The sequence below is a fragment of the Pelodiscus sinensis genome, chromosome 6, assembly GCF_049634645.1.
Source record: "Pelodiscus sinensis isolate JC-2024 chromosome 6, ASM4963464v1, whole genome shotgun sequence".
In the NCBI taxonomy this organism is placed as follows: Eukaryota; Metazoa; Chordata; order Testudines; family Trionychidae; genus Pelodiscus; species Pelodiscus sinensis.
This window is the reverse complement of record NC_134716.1, coordinates 36,406,999-36,425,778: the sequence shown is the minus strand read 5'-3', so window position 1 is coordinate 36,425,778 and position 18,780 is coordinate 36,406,999. Positions and strand designations below refer to the sequence as shown.

Below are 18,780 nucleotides of genomic sequence, written 5' to 3'. Positions count from 1 at the left end.
CAATACTTGCTTCAGCTGATATATCAAATACCACACTGATAAAAAGCTGTTTCTATATCATCAGTTACTAACTAAAAAAAGGATATTGCTTCTATTATGATCTAGACATTAGATAATTCAATTTCATTTTCAGTGTACCTCCTTCATTGTTATTTTAATGTCTTCCAATGGGTTTATTCCAATTCCTATTTTAGTCAATAAAAAGACTGCTTATGATTACAACAGGAGCTCAGTTAAACACAGTATTATTCTTGTATTGTAGTAAAAAAAGCTAAAGTCACTTTAGAAGAAATGGACCAGGAATGCACATTTCTCCTCGTCCAAAAAATTCAGGTTAAAGAAGTTCAAATGCTAGATTTTAAAACCTGTTACCCGTAAAAATGACTGACATTCCACTACACAATCAGTTTTTAAAAGCAGTAAACAGTCATTTAGCAGAATACAGGCCCATGTAAACAAATGAAATACCCTTTCACAATTTGAGCCTAAAATGAGCATGTCCATATATGAGGACAAAAATGAAAGTTACAATATATATTTCCTGATAGGGAGTCACTTTGAAAATGTAAGTGCAACAAAACCAAATATTTATTTAGTTACTATGTATGCCCCCAAGAATCTCAATATTGAAATTAAAGATATAATATAATAGGTAATCGCTCTGTGAGCACTCATAACAAAAGGAAAGGCTCTGCCCCTTTCTTCCACAGAGATGTGCTATTGGAGGGTAGGGAGCTCATTCCTTTTGTATTTTAATGCATGTCTCTCAAAATGTAAAACTAATTGCATGGTATAATCCATCTTAATCTCTAAAGCACTCCCCAGCAGTGGGTGAAATTTGTTCCTGTTCAAAGGGACAGCAGTAATAAACGGACTGCCACTTTAGTCCCTGAATCAGGAATCTTGTACATCTTGTCAGTCCCCATTCAGTGCATTAATAGTCAGAAGAATATTATGACTAAATTGAAGACAGGACTTTTAGACTTTTAGATTTTTTTTAATTTTTTAAAAAATTAAAAATGTTCCACTTTACCTACATTTTCTTGTGTGTGAGATTGTGAAGGGGGCAAATGAAATAGTCTGTGGATTTCTGTGTTTCAGTTCAAAATTCAGCAGCAAGATCCAGTATGTTGGTACATTGGCAGAACTCAGTGAGCTAATTCCAATGGAATATGTACACATACCAGAGAGTATTATCAAGTAAGTGAAGCATACTAAGAAAAAATCTAAGCAAGGTATTGTTATTTATCAGCTAGAACTGTAGCAGGATTTTGCTTCTAAATCTGATTTTCGCATGGAGTGACATGATTGTTTATGATGTTTGGAGAGAGAGGTTGCAAAAGTCTATACGGGAATTAGGAAACTTTTATTAAGAATTATTAAGAATCAGGCACTAATTCAAATATGTAAGCAAGAGAGAGCCAATTTCAGTTTTGCCTGGTTCCACAAAAATTCCATCCCAAACTGCAGAAGCAGCAAAACATTCACTACATTAAAGAGAGAGAGAGAGAGATATTATCTAATCAGAACAATTTCTTCATTCACTAATCATAACCTGAAGGCAGATCAGGAAAGTTTAATCCATTCATGAGTATCATCACATTTTGAATGATTGCTCTGCGGTTAAGTCTTACTATGCTTTTTTACCTTAATTGTTCTGTACTTAACACTGAAGCAATAATTCAAAGATACACAATTGATAAGACCACTGTCATTTGTACAATGGAATCCCTGGGGCTCACCTAGTACTTTTGCCAATGATTTGACAAACAATAACTCGTGAGCAAGACTAAAAGATAATGGGAAACAGCAGTTACCCTTGTAAAGGTTATGTTACTTTCATAAATAGTAGCGCGCCAATCAAGGAAATACCTTTCCTGGCTGGAGTTATGTGTGACACCTCTTGACAAAAGGTTCTTCATAGTCTTCCCTATGTGAAGATTTATTTTGCAAAGAAGGGGTCTTAGCACATTTCCTTTGTCTTGTTCAAACCTGGGTATGCCCAAACTAAGAGGTTTGGTTCAAACTAACGCGTCCCAGCACGCACTTCCTGGTTCAAATCAGCTGTGATTTGAACTAGCGCGCCGGCGAGATCATGCTAATGAAGCGCTGGCTATTTAATCCCCACTTCATTGACTATTTTGAATGACTGCATTTGCATCCCTAGTTCGAACTAGGGTGCAAGTGTAGACATACCCATACAGAAGAAAAAATATAATGCATGCCAAAAATAATGTAACTTTGCAACAATGATCTATAAGGAAACTATGATAGATTTCCAAGTTTTTTAATCTTAGTAAAATTTCATCCTCTCCCTCATTTTCTGTTCTACAGTAGATGCCAATCTGAAACGAGTATCAGTGTTGTCCTATATCTCACAAGCTATTCAGTTTAGCTGTCAGAGATGCATATAAAAATGCCTCAATCTGCAGGAAATGAGATGTTTTGCGACATGTGAGTTCTTCAGATTCAGTAGCTCTGAAGGGCATGGTGATACTGGTAATGACAGTGTAGTACCATTAAGGAGAGGGGTTCTGGGGAGAATGGTGAAACACAGATAGTGGATGTTTCATTATTTGTTCGACTACTTTGCTGGTAAGGTAAATGTGTTGATGAGGAGAAATTATAGTGCTCAGCTGGCAGTTTTTCCAACTGAAAAGTTGAAATGGAGTGATGTCCCAGACGTGCAAATGCTATCTACAGATGTCTGCCACCCTTTCTTTCCTTTCTCCTTCTGTACATCTTTGTTGTCCCTCCATTCTTGATCTTTTTTAGGATCATTGCCATTCCCCGTCTCTCTCCTTCTCCCTGCCTACATCTTCGGTACACGTTTCTGTACCTGTACAATGAATCTGAGAAGCTAGGAGATGTGTCTGAGGATATATACTGCTGCCAGCAGGAAGAAGATTAGCACAGCACAGAGTGCTCCAATATGCCTCTTCCTTGCCTGTCATGAGGAATCCTGCTCTGATTAAAAGAATTATTGTAGTGGAGAGTGTAACAGTTAGCATTCTGCAATGCAGGGTTTATTCCTTAACTAACAGCAAGTCTGTTGGACCTATGGGAAAAAAGAAGGATTCTTGTCAGTTTTTTTCTTGTTTTGTTTTTAATCATGAGGTATTTAGAATAGATTAAGTTGCATTGGGGTTTGGTTTGATTTGGTTTTCACTGAGGACAGTGAAATAAAGTTTGCTCATTTTTCTACTTGCATATTATTTGAATTTATAGATTTTCCCCCCTTCATTCACTTTTATCTTGTAAGGTATGATGAAGAGAAGTGGTTTAAGAGAAGAATGAGGTAAAACTCTTGCTCTGCAGCTCATGCTAATGTCCATAATGGATTGAACATTTGTGAACCAGCCTTTCACACGTAGGTGACCTCAACAGCTAATTGAGAGAGGTCTCCTGTTCATTTGCTTGTATGTAATTTGCTGTTTTACTTCCCCCTTCGAGCTGTTGAGATCAGCCTCCTTTTGCAATTAAAACCTACTAACCTGGAAAAATCCTTGACTTGGCTGAGGCTGCAGCTAATTTGATTGTATCCAATATAAAGATTGAATGTCCTCAGCTTCATAAGCAAGCATGCCTTAAAACCCTGCTACTTTTATGTGGCTGCCTCCAGATGAACTCAACAAGGAGCTAGAGTAAAAATGGGGAAAAGCTGAACAAGAAGAAATGATACACTATTGAACAGAAGACTGTTAGGAACAGTGCAGAAAATTGAGTGAATATTTTAGAAGCATGTACCTTATTTGTTCTTTGCTCTGCTATTGCTCTGCTGCTTTCTTATGCTCTGGTTGCTTCTTTGTTTCTTCTCTACAACAATAACTTTTACTCATGCAGACTGGATGAAGAGCTGAGGGAAGCATCAGAAACAGCTAAGTAAGACAGTTTTTGGCTAGCTGCTGGCATTACGTTCACCTGGTGTACAGGAATGAACTGGATTTTATGTTTTTCGCTGCAACCAGATTATCAGTGCTTAATTTGGAGTCCCGGCATCTTTAGGCTTGGCAAGCCATAGCTCCAAAACCACAGGACTTACTACAGCAGTTATGAATGTAAAACAATTACTTAAGCCCCGGTATCTAATTACTTGAGCCCTTTCATTACAAATTAAGCACTGCAAATCATAATCTGAATTACCATATATGGATGCCACATTTGAGAACCCACTTCCTCCTCTCTCACAAGGTTTTGCTATTGACTTCAAAAAGTGCCTGATTAGCAAGGATCCTAATTTTCCATGATAAAACGCCCAAAATTCTGCAATAAATACTCCTTTAAAAATCTGTGTTTTTTCACAATTGAAATGCACTGCTGGAGTTTAGTTTCCCTAGCCACGATACATACAGGTATCAACTGAACACAATGTGTTATTGATACAATGGAATCCTGTTTATATAATCTTTTGGGGACCAGTGTCTGGCCCAGGAGGCAGGACTCTGACTGTCAGTCGCAGTTTGGTGAATATGAAGAGCCAGATATTGGAGGTTCAGAATAACAGGGCTCTACTGTATATAGGTTTAATTTTTTAAAAATGTAAAAGCTAAAGATGCTCTGTAAAAATGCAAATTCCTTGTTTTTCCAAGGCAAACTGATTTCTAAGATCCCTGCTGATCAGTCCTTTAGAGTCCCTTAAATACTCCACTTATCTCACTCATTAGATGACTTATTCCATGTATAGTATCCAATGTGGACAGGTTGCTAAAACAAAAAATGTTACACTGATTTACTGGTTTAAGCTGGGCTACAATGTAGCCCAAGTGCCAGATGGGTTGGCTGACATACATTCAACTGGGTGCACAGTAAATGAGTGGTGTAGCTGGGGATAAGGCCCTTCTATCCTTCTGGTTCCCATATCTTTACAATGAGCCTATGACTCACTCAGACAGTATGGAAGAAAAGCACTGTAGAAATGCCTAGATAGAGGCACACAACACTTCACTTTTACCAGATTATGAGTGACGAGAGTGGATCCTATGATGACAAATCTTTGAAATGTGGCCAGTTCCAGATTTTAGCTGGGGTAAAGCAATTTTTCAGTGTTCTGGGGCAAATGAGTTTTGAATCAACTGCATGAGCTGTAAACAGCACAACCGTAAAATACAGTCCTAGTTTTCCATTTCAGATTTACGACTATAGATACGCTCAATGCTGACATTTCTGAAGAAGTAAAAATATATCAATGACATTAATTCACATTGTCCTTTGGTGATCCAACTGTTATTCTGGTGCTATTCCAAAAGAGAGATTCTAATGTATTCTATTTTACAGAGCATTTTTTTCATTTGAACATTACTCGTAGGCTGCATCTAGACTGGCAAGTTTTTCTGCAAAAGCGGCTGACGATCTAATGTAAGATTGTCAGTGTTCTTGCACAAATACTATGATGCTCCCGCTCAGGGATAAGCCCTCTTGTGAAAATGGCAATCGGGGCTTTCTTGCGCAAAACCGCGCCTAGATTGGCACGGACGCTTTTCCCCAAAAAGTGCTTTTGCACAAAAGCATCCATGCCAATCTAGATGCGCTTTTGCGGAAATACTTTTCCATTAGAAGTATTTCCGCAAAATCATGCCAGTCTAGACGCATAAGGTCTCTGGAGGAGGGAGTTACATCTGGAGTGCTATATGACTTCTTTCCCTACTGTTTTGGAACCAGCCACTATTTTTTTAAGATTCTCTTCAGTCTCCCCCTTTGGCTTTATGCAGTCTCTTTTTTCATCCATGCAGATTTGTGTCTCTTGTATGGGTTCCTGGTGCCTCCTCATTTGGGGTCAGACATCCCATCAAAATCTTTTGAGAATTCAGCCTTTATTGCCACTAAAGAGAAGGGCAGCATGTAAAAATCCAAAATACTTGTATTCACCCTATATACACAAGCTGTTAATCCTGGAGAAACTTGACTGGCTGAGTGGCTGTTGCCAACATTCACATTTAATCTCCCTTGTAAACAACAAATAGCTGGCATTTTGGGGCATGTGACAGGCATTTACGCAGGCACCCAAAAATAGAGATGGAAAAAGAATATGGTGGGAAATGGGACAGCGTCCAATCTATTCAAATATATCAGGATACCTGCAAAAGGAAACTGCATGGGAGAAAATAATCTCCTATATGTAGGTTGCAAATTATGGCACTGCGGGCAGAATAGAGCACGTGGGGGCATTATTGTTTGATGTGCAAAGGCAGGTGTACAGGTGTAGTACATGTTTCATCCACATTCCGATATGTTTAAGGAAATAGTCATAAAAAGTCTCCTCTGAGGAAAATCAGTGTCATATTACACACACACACACACACACACACACGAACTGTTGCATTCATGTAAATATTGTTCAATGTTTTTGCCCAATCACCAGCATTCATGACCATTGATTATATCCAAAAGTACAATTCCATATTTTAGGAGAGAGAGAAAAACACAGAGAAAATATTTACTGCTGTCTATTTTCTCTTGAACCCAGAACTAGCTGCCTCTCAAATGAGCCGGAAATGACTTCTATGGAGCAGGAGTAAGAATTCACAACTAATAACAATTATATTGTAATGTTGTATTATGACTGTGCAGTTTGACTCAGAGGGCTGGGTAAGCTTCATGTAGTTTTTGCAGAACTAAATACCTTTCAATTTTCTTTTTGAAAACCTAATCCAGGATTTACAAACAAAAAAACATGGTGTTTCATTGCGGCACTCAAGATGATTGAATTGTACATTTTTACAGTGCAGTGGAAAGTGCTTACTTGCCCTTGCAAGTCCTGTTTTAGTAGCAGTCTGTGAAGGGCAAAAGGTTCCACAGAGCTGCTGTGTGCCCTACCTGCAGAGAAGGCCACCCAGCCACTGCACTAGCAATGTGTTACAATGCAGGACCGAGGAAAGCCCTAGCACAGTTTAATACCTTCCTCAAAGCACTGGGAAGAACAGGGTGGAAGTTGGGACACTGAGGGTCACACTATCTCCTTTAGACTGCTCCAAGGGCAGCATAACAGCATGCTGCACAGGACTTAGAGTGAATTATAATATCCTGTCTTGTCTATAACGAGTGGGAAAGGCGCCAAAACAGAAAAATAATGAAACTTTTCAGTACTGTCACTGTTCCTTTTTATTTAGAGGTATACTTTTTTTTTGGGGTGGGGGGAGGAATAGAGATTTTACCCATAAATTAACCGCTTGCGCCATGAAAGAATTACCATTTTTGTTGGCATTTCATTTAAAATTTTCACAGATTCATTTTGGGCACCTTCATGGTCCCAAAATGTTGCTCGTCAATGATGTTTTGCAATGTTTCTTTGTGAAAACCTATCTTCATTGAAAAAAAGGTCTACATTTTAAAAGGTTTTCTCTCATTTTTTTAAATTACAATCAAGGAAATGAACACTTTTTTTAAAATTAAAAAAATGCAAAATACACTTATTAAAAATTTAGCGTAGATATGTTTAACACTTGGTACAGTTATATTGACTTACAGTAACTATCAGCCACTGAACTATTTACCCTATCATTGCTTTCACCATTTCACTTTGGACTAATTATACAAAATACCATATCAAAATACTCTATTCTTGTCTCATACGTTAGAGACAAAAATATGTCTCTTATGTACAAAATAGCATTCCTTGGGCATTATTTTCTAAGTCAGGAACCAATATAAATTCTTTTCTGTTACTAGCCTGATTATAAATATGCAAGCAGATAGGACTCTGACTTCCCATGGAAAACTGATATGTGGAAGAGTAAGAATAAAACATTTAATACAGTTGCTTTTCAGAATAAAACTATACTTTAAACAGTCTCAAAGTCATTTCTGGTATCTGTAGCAAAATCAAAAATGGACTCCTGGCCTGCAGGCCTCTCCCACTATTAAAACACACACATCTTCCTAGACACAGGATACCTAGTTAAGAGTGTGCTGCACAGTGCTCCAGGGGGTATTTAAAGGGCCCAGAACTCCAGCTGTCACTTTGGCAGGCCCTACTTGGACTTTGTCTGCACTACCAATTCGTTGGTAAAGCTTTGTCAGCCATAGATGTAAAAACCACACCCCTGACCAAGATAAGTTTCACTGGCAAAAGTGCTGGTGTGGACAGTGCTGTGTCATCAGGACTTTCCTACAGACATCGCTAAAGACCCTCATTGGGTGTGGGTTAATCATGCTGACAGGACAGCTCATGCCTTCCAGAAAAGTGTGGCTACATAGAAGACTTTACAGTGGTGCCAATAGACTAGTACAGCTAGCTGTGCCACTCTCAGGGCTGTAGTGCAGATATAGCCTCAGAGCTCTCTGAAAAAAGTGTGTCAAAACAGATTTTTAAAATAATCATGATTTCTTTTTGGTCTTATTTGGTTTGGCAAAAGGAAAAAAAAAACCTTTGTGACTTCACCAATATTTCTGTTTTCCACAAAATCAAAAAACTGTTCTTGCCACAAAAACGATGCAGTTCATCAGTGAGGACAGAGAATTTGCATTGGGACTAACTGAACACTTGCTATTTCTCATGCCAAAGAAATGTGTGTCCATTTTCCAAAAATGGAAAAAATTCACTCTTGCAAACATTTTCAGAAATCAGTTTTTCACCCATAAATGGACTCTCATTGACATTGATAGTTTTGCACAAATGTGGGCAATATTTAAAACAAAATACATAAAAAACAAATGTCGTCTGCTGAAACTTTTCTGGAGTCTGCCCAGCCCTTAGCGTGTGTGTGAAATTTCATTTGGAAGACTTGTCTGGTGGTGTGCGCTCATGTTTTCTGTTTGGTGATCTGAATGACAACTTTTTTGTTCTTTAAACAAAATATTTGGTACGCTGAAACAGTTTGCATGTTTTAAAATCAATTCTGATCTTTTGAGAACATGAATATACAGTAGGCCTCCAGGACAGCTTTATAGCAGCTTTATATTCTACAAAGAAAAATAGTGATCTAATGTGATGGCAGTGCCTTAATCTAAAGAATAACAAAACTAAGGCGTAGATTCTTCAGAGGCATAATGGGGAGATTGTTACAGGTAGAAACAGCATCATTTACAAGCAGGTGTGTTGGTGATTGCTGGGTGCCCTGAATTTCTTCTCCATTTGCAATGACAGAGGGGAGCAAAGCTTTGTAAAGATATGTACAAAGATATGTAAAGAACAAGCCAGAGCTTCATGGGATACTTCACATATCCAAAATCTACGGAGCAAGCTTCCTAAGGAACATTGTTGGTCCAGGGTCCCACAGGTTTGGCAGAAAGCTCATTCAGGGGGTAAGAGGGCAGTTTGGATATTGGAAACTTCAGCTCTCCATGGACGGTCCTCCAGCGACCCAACAGAATTCTCCTGCCATACAGGAGTCAGTGGCAGTACAAGCATCCTTTCTAGATTTTCTGTGCCTGCCTTTCAGAGGAAGAAATGTTCACAAAGGGTCTAGCCAAAGGCAGCAGTGGAAAGCATGGCAGTGGGAAGTCTGTCCTGCGGGATGGCTGGGGCACTATGGAATATACTATACTTTTCCCATGGATCCATCAAATTTGCAGGCTGCATCCCTGCAATTAACCTTGCTGTATTTTGTTATATTTATGGGAAAAGGCACATAAAAATACAGTAGAAAACATGCAGTTTAGCACGGAGAAAACACTGGCCTTTTACAAATATTGACATTTGGGAATAACCACCAGTCTAGTGATTGCTCTTTTTTCATGGCTGACAGTTCCATAAATAATGTCTGTCTATTATTCCTTTAAGGAATCTAGGCTTTCTGCTTAAAAATAATGTAATCATTTCCATTTATAAGCATATCATTAACTCCATATAGTATCTCTCGGATTTCAATAATCAGCTTGCTCAAGCAAATGGATGAGTTTCCCATCTGTGCTAGCCAGGGATATTTTGTGTTTGTATTGCAGGTTTATTTTCAATTCAAGTAAATACATTCACATGCTTCTTTATGATGAATGGAAAAAATGTGCTTCTGGAGATATCATCCTTAATGAAGCCATTGTGTAGCCAGTTCTCCCCCCTCCCACCATATAGGGTTCAATTCTACTCCTACTGGAATCAAAGAGAATTTGGCAAAGGATAACAAAGGGAGCAGCATCGGACCTTTAAATTTTCCATTTTAATTAGCAGTAAGTTAGGGCCCAAAGGGACTATACAAAGACTATTACACTGGAGCACTCAAGTCAGTGAGTGCTCAACACACAGCAAGGCTTTGTCTACACTTAAACTGAAAGGCCTGGTCTTTGCTACTTTAGAAGGACTAAGTAAGATACTCAACTCCAGCTATGTAAATTACATAGCTGGAGTTGAGTTTCTTACTTAGCCTTTCTGATGTAAATTACATAGCTGGAGTTGAGTATCTTACGTAGCCCTCTGATGTACATTACATAGCTGGAGTCGACATATTTTACATCGTGTCTCTTTGCCATCCACACAACAGGAAACTGGCAGGAGTACTGGCACCAATGGGGGCACCACTTGAGTTCAATCCAGCGGGTCTGTACTACAGCCACTAACTCGAAGCCTGGAAGATCGACCATGGCAGCATTGATCTTCCGTGTAGTGTAGATGTGCCCAAAGTGTGGCCATGACACAAGCACTGGGAAAGAAGTCTCTCCATGCTCTATGTAAACCTTCTGTGAGGGGAGTAGCTAACAGTGCACGGAGGGTTTTTCCCCCACACCCTTGAGCCAGAAAGTTTTAGCACTATAAAGTGCCAGTGTAGACTTGGATCAGGACTGGAAAAGGAAGTGTCAATGTATTGCATAAAACTAAATTATGGTTTTGTTTTGTTTATTTTAAGACTTGACATGACTCCACAAAAAGAAAAATCATAACTTCCTGGCACTTAGAGAAGAGGGTTTGCATCTCCCTGACACAGAAGGCCATGGAGGAAGAGGCAGTTTGGTTCATTTCCTTTTGTTTTATGGATTAGTTTGGTATTACTCAGAATTTTTGAAGAAACTAAGGGCCCAATCCTGTTGCCATAGCGACTGCAGGCTTTGGCTCTCACTTTGTAGATGATCTTCAGAAGTGTTGTTTGCCGTAAGATAATCGATTTAATTTAGCATCATTTTATGTAACTGTATATTTTTAATTTAAAAGTATCTTTAGATTTAACCAACAACGTGCCTCATGGGTAATTCAGTGAAACCCTCACAAGGTAGTAGTTTTGTTTTATCTTTAGTAGTTTAACATTTACTTCTAGCTTAAGGAAAGTGGTATTATTCCAATAAACACCATTAGCTTGTTTCACAAATTAGCTAGAACACTACTGTTTAAAATACTTCTAGATATGGTTCATATTTTTCTCTGTGTAGATAGCTCTTGCTGTCTGTGAAACGCTTCTTGTTCAAGTTGTGCAACAGATAACATTACATAATCATTTGCTTAGAGCGAACCCTATTTTTTTTAAATAAATATGTGAGACATTAAAGGGATTTATCAGAAAAAATAACTAATTGAAATTAATTTTATTTTACTAATTGAGTTCAGTGTCTTTATTTTTTTTTAATATCAATTTTTTAAACACAGTAATTCATCATCTAAATCAGTGGTTCTCATCCAAGGGTCCAGGATTCCATGAGGGGTCATGAGTAGGTTTCAGGATGTCTGCCAAGCAGAGCCAGCATTAGATTTACTGGAGCCCAGACAGAAAGCCAACTCCCTCCTACGCATGCAGAAAGCCAAATCCCTCCTACGTATCCACCAGGAACTGAAGCTGAAGTCTGAGCAACTTAGCTTCATGGGACCTCCTGTGATATGGGGCCCCAGGCAGTTATTCAGAAAATAGTTGTTGGGGCACAAGGTGGCCATGGAGTTTTTAATTGGACATTGGGAATGGGAGGGGGGGTTCCGCAAGAAGGTTGAGAGCCCCTTCTCTAAATGATTATCAAATGCCCTAACAGTGTTGGAGTTTGTTTTTTTTTTTAAAGCAAACTCAGTGCATCTAAAACTGTTTCCAAGCTGTGATTATTCAAAATGGTGTCATTGGCTGAAGTAATACAGGCTGATCATTCCATGTTTGTATTAACATTGAGGATTTTTTAAGGTGATGGATAAAATATACAAATCCATAGCTTGGTGTTACGATCATTAAATGCTTACATTGAAATATTATGAGAGTGTATTTTATATCAGTAAAATAATGATTAAAATGCAGTTTGAATTATGTAGCAAGATTACTCACCAGAATAGAAAAAAAAACCAAAAGTAACATTTATTCGTAGCTGCTTTACCACATTTTAATATGTAAGACAGTACAATATGACCATGTGCAAAACGTGGGAAATAATGGGTGTGATGGTTGTGGGTAAATGTTGATTTTTCTAATGGTGACCACTGTATTTTCATAACAGAAAGTAAGTTGATAAACTTCATTCTACTTGTCTCCTTCAAACAAAGGAGTCTGGTAGCAAATATATAGTTCTTTGAGATGCTATGGGAAACAGTTTGGAATAAATAAGATTCACCACTACGGATACATCTACACTATAACACTATTTTGAAATAACTAGTGCTATCCTGAAATAACTTAGTCCATGTCTACACAGCAGGCAGTTATTTCAAAAGCGTGTCAAAATACTGTCAAGCTGGAAGACTTCTTACTCTAACTCCTGTAACCCTTATTGTACGAGGAATACAGGAAGTCAGAGGAAGAGTGCTCTATTTTGAAATAAGTGCTGTGTAGCTATTTTGAAATAAGATATGCAATTGACGTAGCTCAATGTGCATAGCTTATTTCAAATTAAGCCCTGCAGTGTGGACATACCCCAAGAGTCAGTGTTGTGCACCGAAATTACAGCTGTATTGATTTGTAGGCAGCAAATCTAGATGCTTTGTTTATCTCAACTTAGATGTGTATTAATTGTTAGCATCCTGTATTACTAAATAACAAAAGAGAATAACTAGACAGAGGGAGCAAACAGATTTGGTAGGGTTGCCAACTTTCTGACCAAATAACATCGAACAACTGTGCCCCACCCATTCTCTGAGATCTCATGCTGCTCATTCCATCCCCCTCTCTCTGTCTCTTACTCTCTCCCACCTTCACTGACTCACTCATTTTCACTGGGTTGGGAAGGGCTGGAAAAAAGAGGAAGAACGGCTCTTGCACAAGAGGGGTTTTTGCGCAAAAACGAGCTGTGTAGACAACTCCTTTTTGCGCAAAAGCCTCTTGCGCAAAAACGGCCTCTAATGAACTATGCAAATGAAGCACAGCAATATGCTAATCCACTCTTCATTTGCATAGGCTTTTGCGCAAGGAGGATGCAATGTAGATATAGCCACGGTATGCCCATTTGTTCATCTACACTGATATAGCTTACGTGTCAGATGGACAAGAAATTGCCAAAATCTGACTTACATACTGACAAGCAAACTGAAATGTCATCACATTCATACTTCTTCATCTGTCCTGCCAATATCCGTTAAAATATTAATATTTTATGTACTTGCTACGAAATCCTGTGAATGTTCACAGGGAAAGAGATCTTATTAGGTGCTGATTATCATCAATTTGTATTAATTTCCAGTGACAAGACCAAAATTAGTATCTGGTAATTTACCCCATCTTCCAGATATTCAAGTCCTGGCTTTGATATGGCTTACAAAGGTAATGCCACTTAAAATACTGGAGATAAACATTTACTTAGAAATTAATATTTGTGTTAGTTTTCATATACTAATAACTTGTTCTGGATATTAATTACTAAAAATGCATATCAGCATGAGTTCATATCATCTGAAGACTGGTACCTGGAATGAGATTAATATTATATTCTGGGGAGCAGGAATGTTCATAGAGATAGAACTTCACTCTTCAGCAGGCCTCAACACAAATCTGATGCACCTATTTTCAGAACCCAAGTGAGGCTTAAGTGGCACATAGTCCTTGCACTGACTCTCTGCATAGGAGGTGAATTTTACTCTAAAGGCACTTTTATGGGAAAGGATTTGATCATCAGGAGCAGACTAATTTGATAACGGCATCTGGTGATGGAAAGGGCACATTTAAACCAAATGTCATGTTAAAAAATGCAGGACTATCAAAATGATGCTGTAAAAAATCAATATGGTTTTTTGGTTATCTTTGCGCATTAAAATATATTTTAAATAGATTAATGTTCTGATATAGTAACATTATACTAACCATTATATACAATAGCTAACCAAAAGTCAGTTATTTGATCAAAGAGGAATATTGTATTAGAATTGCACAAATGTAATCTTTTATATACAGATTTTTTTTCCCTACCAGGTATCAGAGTGCTTGGAGCAAGAAATAAATTAGCTTATTTGTTTTATTAAAAAAAACTATGCTTACTAAAATGTAGACTTAAGCAATACAAGAATATGTAATATCACTATGTACAATATGGATGTATGATTCAGAAATAAAAAGCTGTGATCCAGCATTAAAAGTGCCTTGTTTCAGCACTGCTCCAAGTTTTTTTGTAGTTTCCAATGTTACAAATTAATCTGATAGCTCTGACGCTTTCCCTCCAGCATTCACTATAGTCCATGAAAGCACTAGTGAGCTGACTCATATTATTGTAAGTCATTACAAATAGTTTACCTCTCCCCACTTCCTTTTCTTCCTCTATTCACCTCATTTTCCCCACCAATCATTTGCAAAATATTCAAGTTTGGGTTAACTAAAATTTCAGGTGCTCAGCCCACTCTCTTCCCAGGTGCATCTAGATCATTGTTGCACGGAAACCGATAACATTTATTCTCACGATTTGGCCTGGAAAGAAAACAGGCATCTCTCTGCTAAAGTCTTCATTTGCTATTGCCCCAGGAGACAGACAGGGGAGCACAGAAGGTAAAGAAATTGTCAACGAAGGCCCCCTTTTATCTAAAATACTAAATACTAAAATGTAACCAAAATATAGCAGCCCTTGGGGAATACAGTTATGCTTTAGGGTTTCCTTTGTTTTTGATGGTCCCGCTGTAGAATCTTAATTCCTGCTAGTATATAAATACTTTGTTTTCAATTAATTATTATTGAGATGTTCTAATTATTGACCAGCTATATACTAAGTGTTGTAGAGAGAACCCAGAAATAGTTTCCAAAGTAACACACTCTACAAATACTTCAAAATGTATAATGAGTGTTTATAATTGATAGCACGTGTGTATTGGTAGTTATAAAGGTATCAGAATGCTATTCTTTTTCTTTTCTTCTTCTCAACATCTAATATTTGACTCTCTCATAATTTTGCTAGTGTCAGGCCACTCACTGATGGATTTTGGGTCTCTGGACACTAGTGCAGTGATAATAATGGAGAACCAGAAGATGCCAGAGAGAGGAAGAGCAGAATCCTGATTATCAGGTTAATTAGCAGGAGATTTGATCAGAGTAGAACGGGTAGAAAACTATTAATTTTTATTAAGTCAGGCTATGCAGACATTTTGGCTGTGTCTAGACTGTGTCTAGACTGGCAAGTTTTTCCGCAAAAGCACTTGCTTTTGCGGAAAAACTTGCCAGCTGTCTACACTGGCTGCTTGAATTTCCGCAAGAACACTGACAATCTCATGTAAGAAATCAGTGCTTCTTGCAGAAATACTATGCTGCTCCCATTCGGGCAAAAGTCCTTTTGCACAAAAGCTTTTGCGCAAAAGGGCCAGTGTAGACAGCTCAGATTTGTTTTGCGCAAAAAAGCCCCGATCACGAAAATGGCAATCGGGGCTTTTTTGCGCAAAAGTGCATCTAGATTGGCACGGACGCTTTTCCGCAAAAAGTACTTTTGCAGAAAAGTGTCCGTGCCAATCTAGACGCTCTTTTCCGCAAATGCTTTTAACAGAAAACTTCTCCGTTAAAAGCATTTGCGGAAAATCATGCCAGTCTAGACGTAGCCTCAGTGTGCTGCTCAAACAGCTCAGATATTTGGGATTTTTCCCCCCTCTAAAACCTGAGGTGAATCTATTGTGAAATTTGTTACATTTGTTAAAATGTGAACACCATCTATTCTCGTTCCTTCAGAAGTTGAAAAAGCATGTTTTCCTTCACCACAATCTTTTCTTCGAAAGGATGCTTCTTGTGAATTCAATGTCCCATTCAATGTCAGAAAATAAAACCTGGTTGTTGAAAACTAGATATATCATGAGTACAGTGGATTTAACATTGCCATATTCTCTCCCTGACTGCATTCATTTTCTGCTCCCATGCCATTTATATTCCAGTTTTTTCATTCTTTGATGCAGTGACAGAAAACATTGAGCGGTGAATTTATTTCTGTGATGGACAAAGACTCTGACCTATGCTACACCTTCTAAGTCAGGAGCTAAGCAAGCTTAGGCTACGTCTACACTGGCAGCTTCTTGCGCAAGAAAAGCCGTTCTTCCGCAAAAACTTGCCGGCTGTCTACACTGCACGAGCATTCTTCCAAAGTAAATTTACAGTACAACGTTGTAAAACAGGGCTTCTTCCAGAAGAGTTATTCCTTTCCCCATGGCTGTCTAGACTGCAAGCCTCTTTCGAAAGAGGCTCTTTCGAAAGATACTTTCGAAAGAGCCTCTTTCAAAAGAGCGCGTCTAGACTGCACGCGGAATTTCGAAAAAGCAAGCCGCTTTTTCGAAAGAAAGCACCCAGTGAGTCTGGATGCTCTCTTTCTAAAAAGCCTGTTTGCTGTCAAGAACACCTTCTTTCGAAAGAGCACTTTCGAAAGAAGGCTTTCTTCCTCGTGGAATTAGGTTTACCACCGTCGAAAGAAAAGCCGCATTCTTTCGATTTAATTTCGAAAGAACGCGGCTGCAGTCTAGACGCAGGTGAAGTTTTTTCGAAAAAAGGCTACTTTTTTCGAAAAAACCCCTGAGTCTGGACACAGCCCATGAGGAATAAGTCCTCTTGTGCAAGAGCTCTTCCAGAAGAGGCCAGTGTAGACAGGCAACATGAATTTCTTGCGCAAGAAGCCCCTGTGGTTAAAATGGCCATCAGAGCTTTCTTGCGCAAGAGAGCATCTACACTGCCATGGATGCTCTTGCGCAAAAGCACATGGCAATGTAGACGCTCTCTTGCACAAAATAGTTCTTGCGCAAGAAGCCAATAGTGTAGTCTTAGCCTTTGCGAGTGGGAGGGGCATTAAGCATGAGTTTAGGTTCATTTTAAGTGTTAAGAAGACTGCTCTCAGTTTTCATTAAAAATAAAAATAAGTTTCCAACCCTCTTCATTGTGGAGATAGCTTCAGAATTGACAGGTCTTGTCATTTTATTGATAGTTTTTGTCCTAAAGCCCCAGCTAGTGGCATCATATGATTAGATCATCTTTAGCACCTCAGCTTTTTTATTATTTTTTAAGATAAAGTTACTCAAGCTCTCATGTCACATAGTAAAGCTCAACACAAACTCTAAATGCTCAAAAAAAAATCCCCTCAACTAAGCCAAAAACATGACACACCTAGATGATTTGTGATTTTTTTGGGGCGGGGGGGGAAGTGCTACTCAGGATATTTGAATGTCTAAATTTGCAATACTGCAACTTTGAAAATACAAACTGATTAGTGAGTGCAGAAGGTTTGTGAGAGGGCTGATCTTTCAAAGCTACAAAATGCATGGGCTACTGTTTTAAATTCTAAGTCCAGCTTAGTTGGTAACTGAGAGCAATGTTTCCCAGGCTGCTACTGATGACATTGCAAACTCTGTCCCTGACAACTGTCTATAATTGTACAGCCAACATGGCTTCTTGGTAGCAGAAGAAGAAACCTAGTGGAAGAGGCCAGGGCTCAGAGCATGAGGGGGGGTCCTTCATTCTAATCTTGGCTCATCCTCGGGCCCTAATTAAGTCCCATAACCTTTGTTTTTCCCAGCTGCAAAATGCATATTACTATTCCCTAATTTTTTTTTTTAGTCACATACTCACTGAGTGACTGACAATTACCTACCTAACATTTAGGAAGCAATAAGGACTTAAATCCAGTAGCATGCATCTAAAAGCCTCCACTGATTAGGGGCCTAACAAGCTTATTTGGGAAACTGTCTCATGATGTGAGAAGCCTCCACAGCTAACTTTATTTACACCTAACTTTATTTATCTCTTTCACTCTCATGGAACAGAAGTAGATAAACTACAAGAGTGCTCCAGTAGCCTCCATACTACCACTACCTTTTCCCTAGCAACTCCTTATTTTCCCAATACCTAATTCCTAGTAACCCTCCCTTCTGTAGAGATGCCCTTTTATATGATTTTTTTCCCAGCATGCCTGTCTGTGGGCTGGCTGTTTAAATTGAGCAAAGACAAACAGCTGCAGCCCTAAAGCAGCTGTTTTGAAATAGGCTGCTATTGCTTTATCTTTCCAATGATAAATGCTTTACCTGCCATTTTTTGCTTTTGTTTTCCCCTGTTTGCTGATAATGCTGTGACCTGTTCTCTTTTCCTTCTGGGGAGTATACTATAGATGAATACAAGCAGGGCTTTGTGGAGCATTTTGCTTTTCAGATTTGCAGTTAAAACATCAGCAAGAAGTTATATGTGCCTTTCAGTGATGAGGGCTTTTTGTTTTTTATTTTTATTTATTTATTTGCAGTGTAGGATTCCAGAATAGTTTTGCTCTTTCACTTTGCAGCAATATGACATGATGATCTGCAATAAGTGACTTAGAAGTAAGACCTTTTTTTATATCTATACAAAATGTCAGTATGTAGATGTGAAACTACTGTTCTGCATGACAAGTTATTTGTACTCAAAGGGACCAGGAGTAGAATAGTAGAGGAAACGCTGAGAACAGTGATAAGACATTTGTTTCCGTTACTCCTTCCTGCACTGTGCTTGGCTCAGGCTGGTGTTGTATTCTACAGCAGGATTTAGA

The 18,780-nt window shown here is 38.5% G+C and overlaps 1 protein-coding gene across 1 annotated transcript in view; it reads left to right on the top strand.

Moving 5' to 3' along the window:
* The window catches only part of PRUNE2 (prune homolog 2 with BCH domain), a 153,456-nt gene extending 138,982 nt beyond the window's left edge, over nucleotides 1-14,474 (top strand). Inside the window, exons 15-19 of the mRNA XM_006122482.4 lie at nucleotides 1,102-1,200; nucleotides 3,263-3,298; nucleotides 3,844-3,882; nucleotides 6,464-6,511; nucleotides 10,776-14,474. Of these exons, the coding sequence (XP_006122544.2) occupies nucleotides 1,102-1,200; nucleotides 3,263-3,298; nucleotides 3,844-3,882; nucleotides 6,464-6,511; nucleotides 10,776-10,809 (256 nt within the window). The 3' untranslated portion in view covers nucleotides 10,810-14,474. The remainder of the gene's footprint in view (nucleotides 1-1,101; nucleotides 1,201-3,262; nucleotides 3,299-3,843; nucleotides 3,883-6,463; nucleotides 6,512-10,775) is intronic.
* The last annotated feature ends 4,306 nt before the right edge of the window (nucleotides 14,475-18,780 follow it).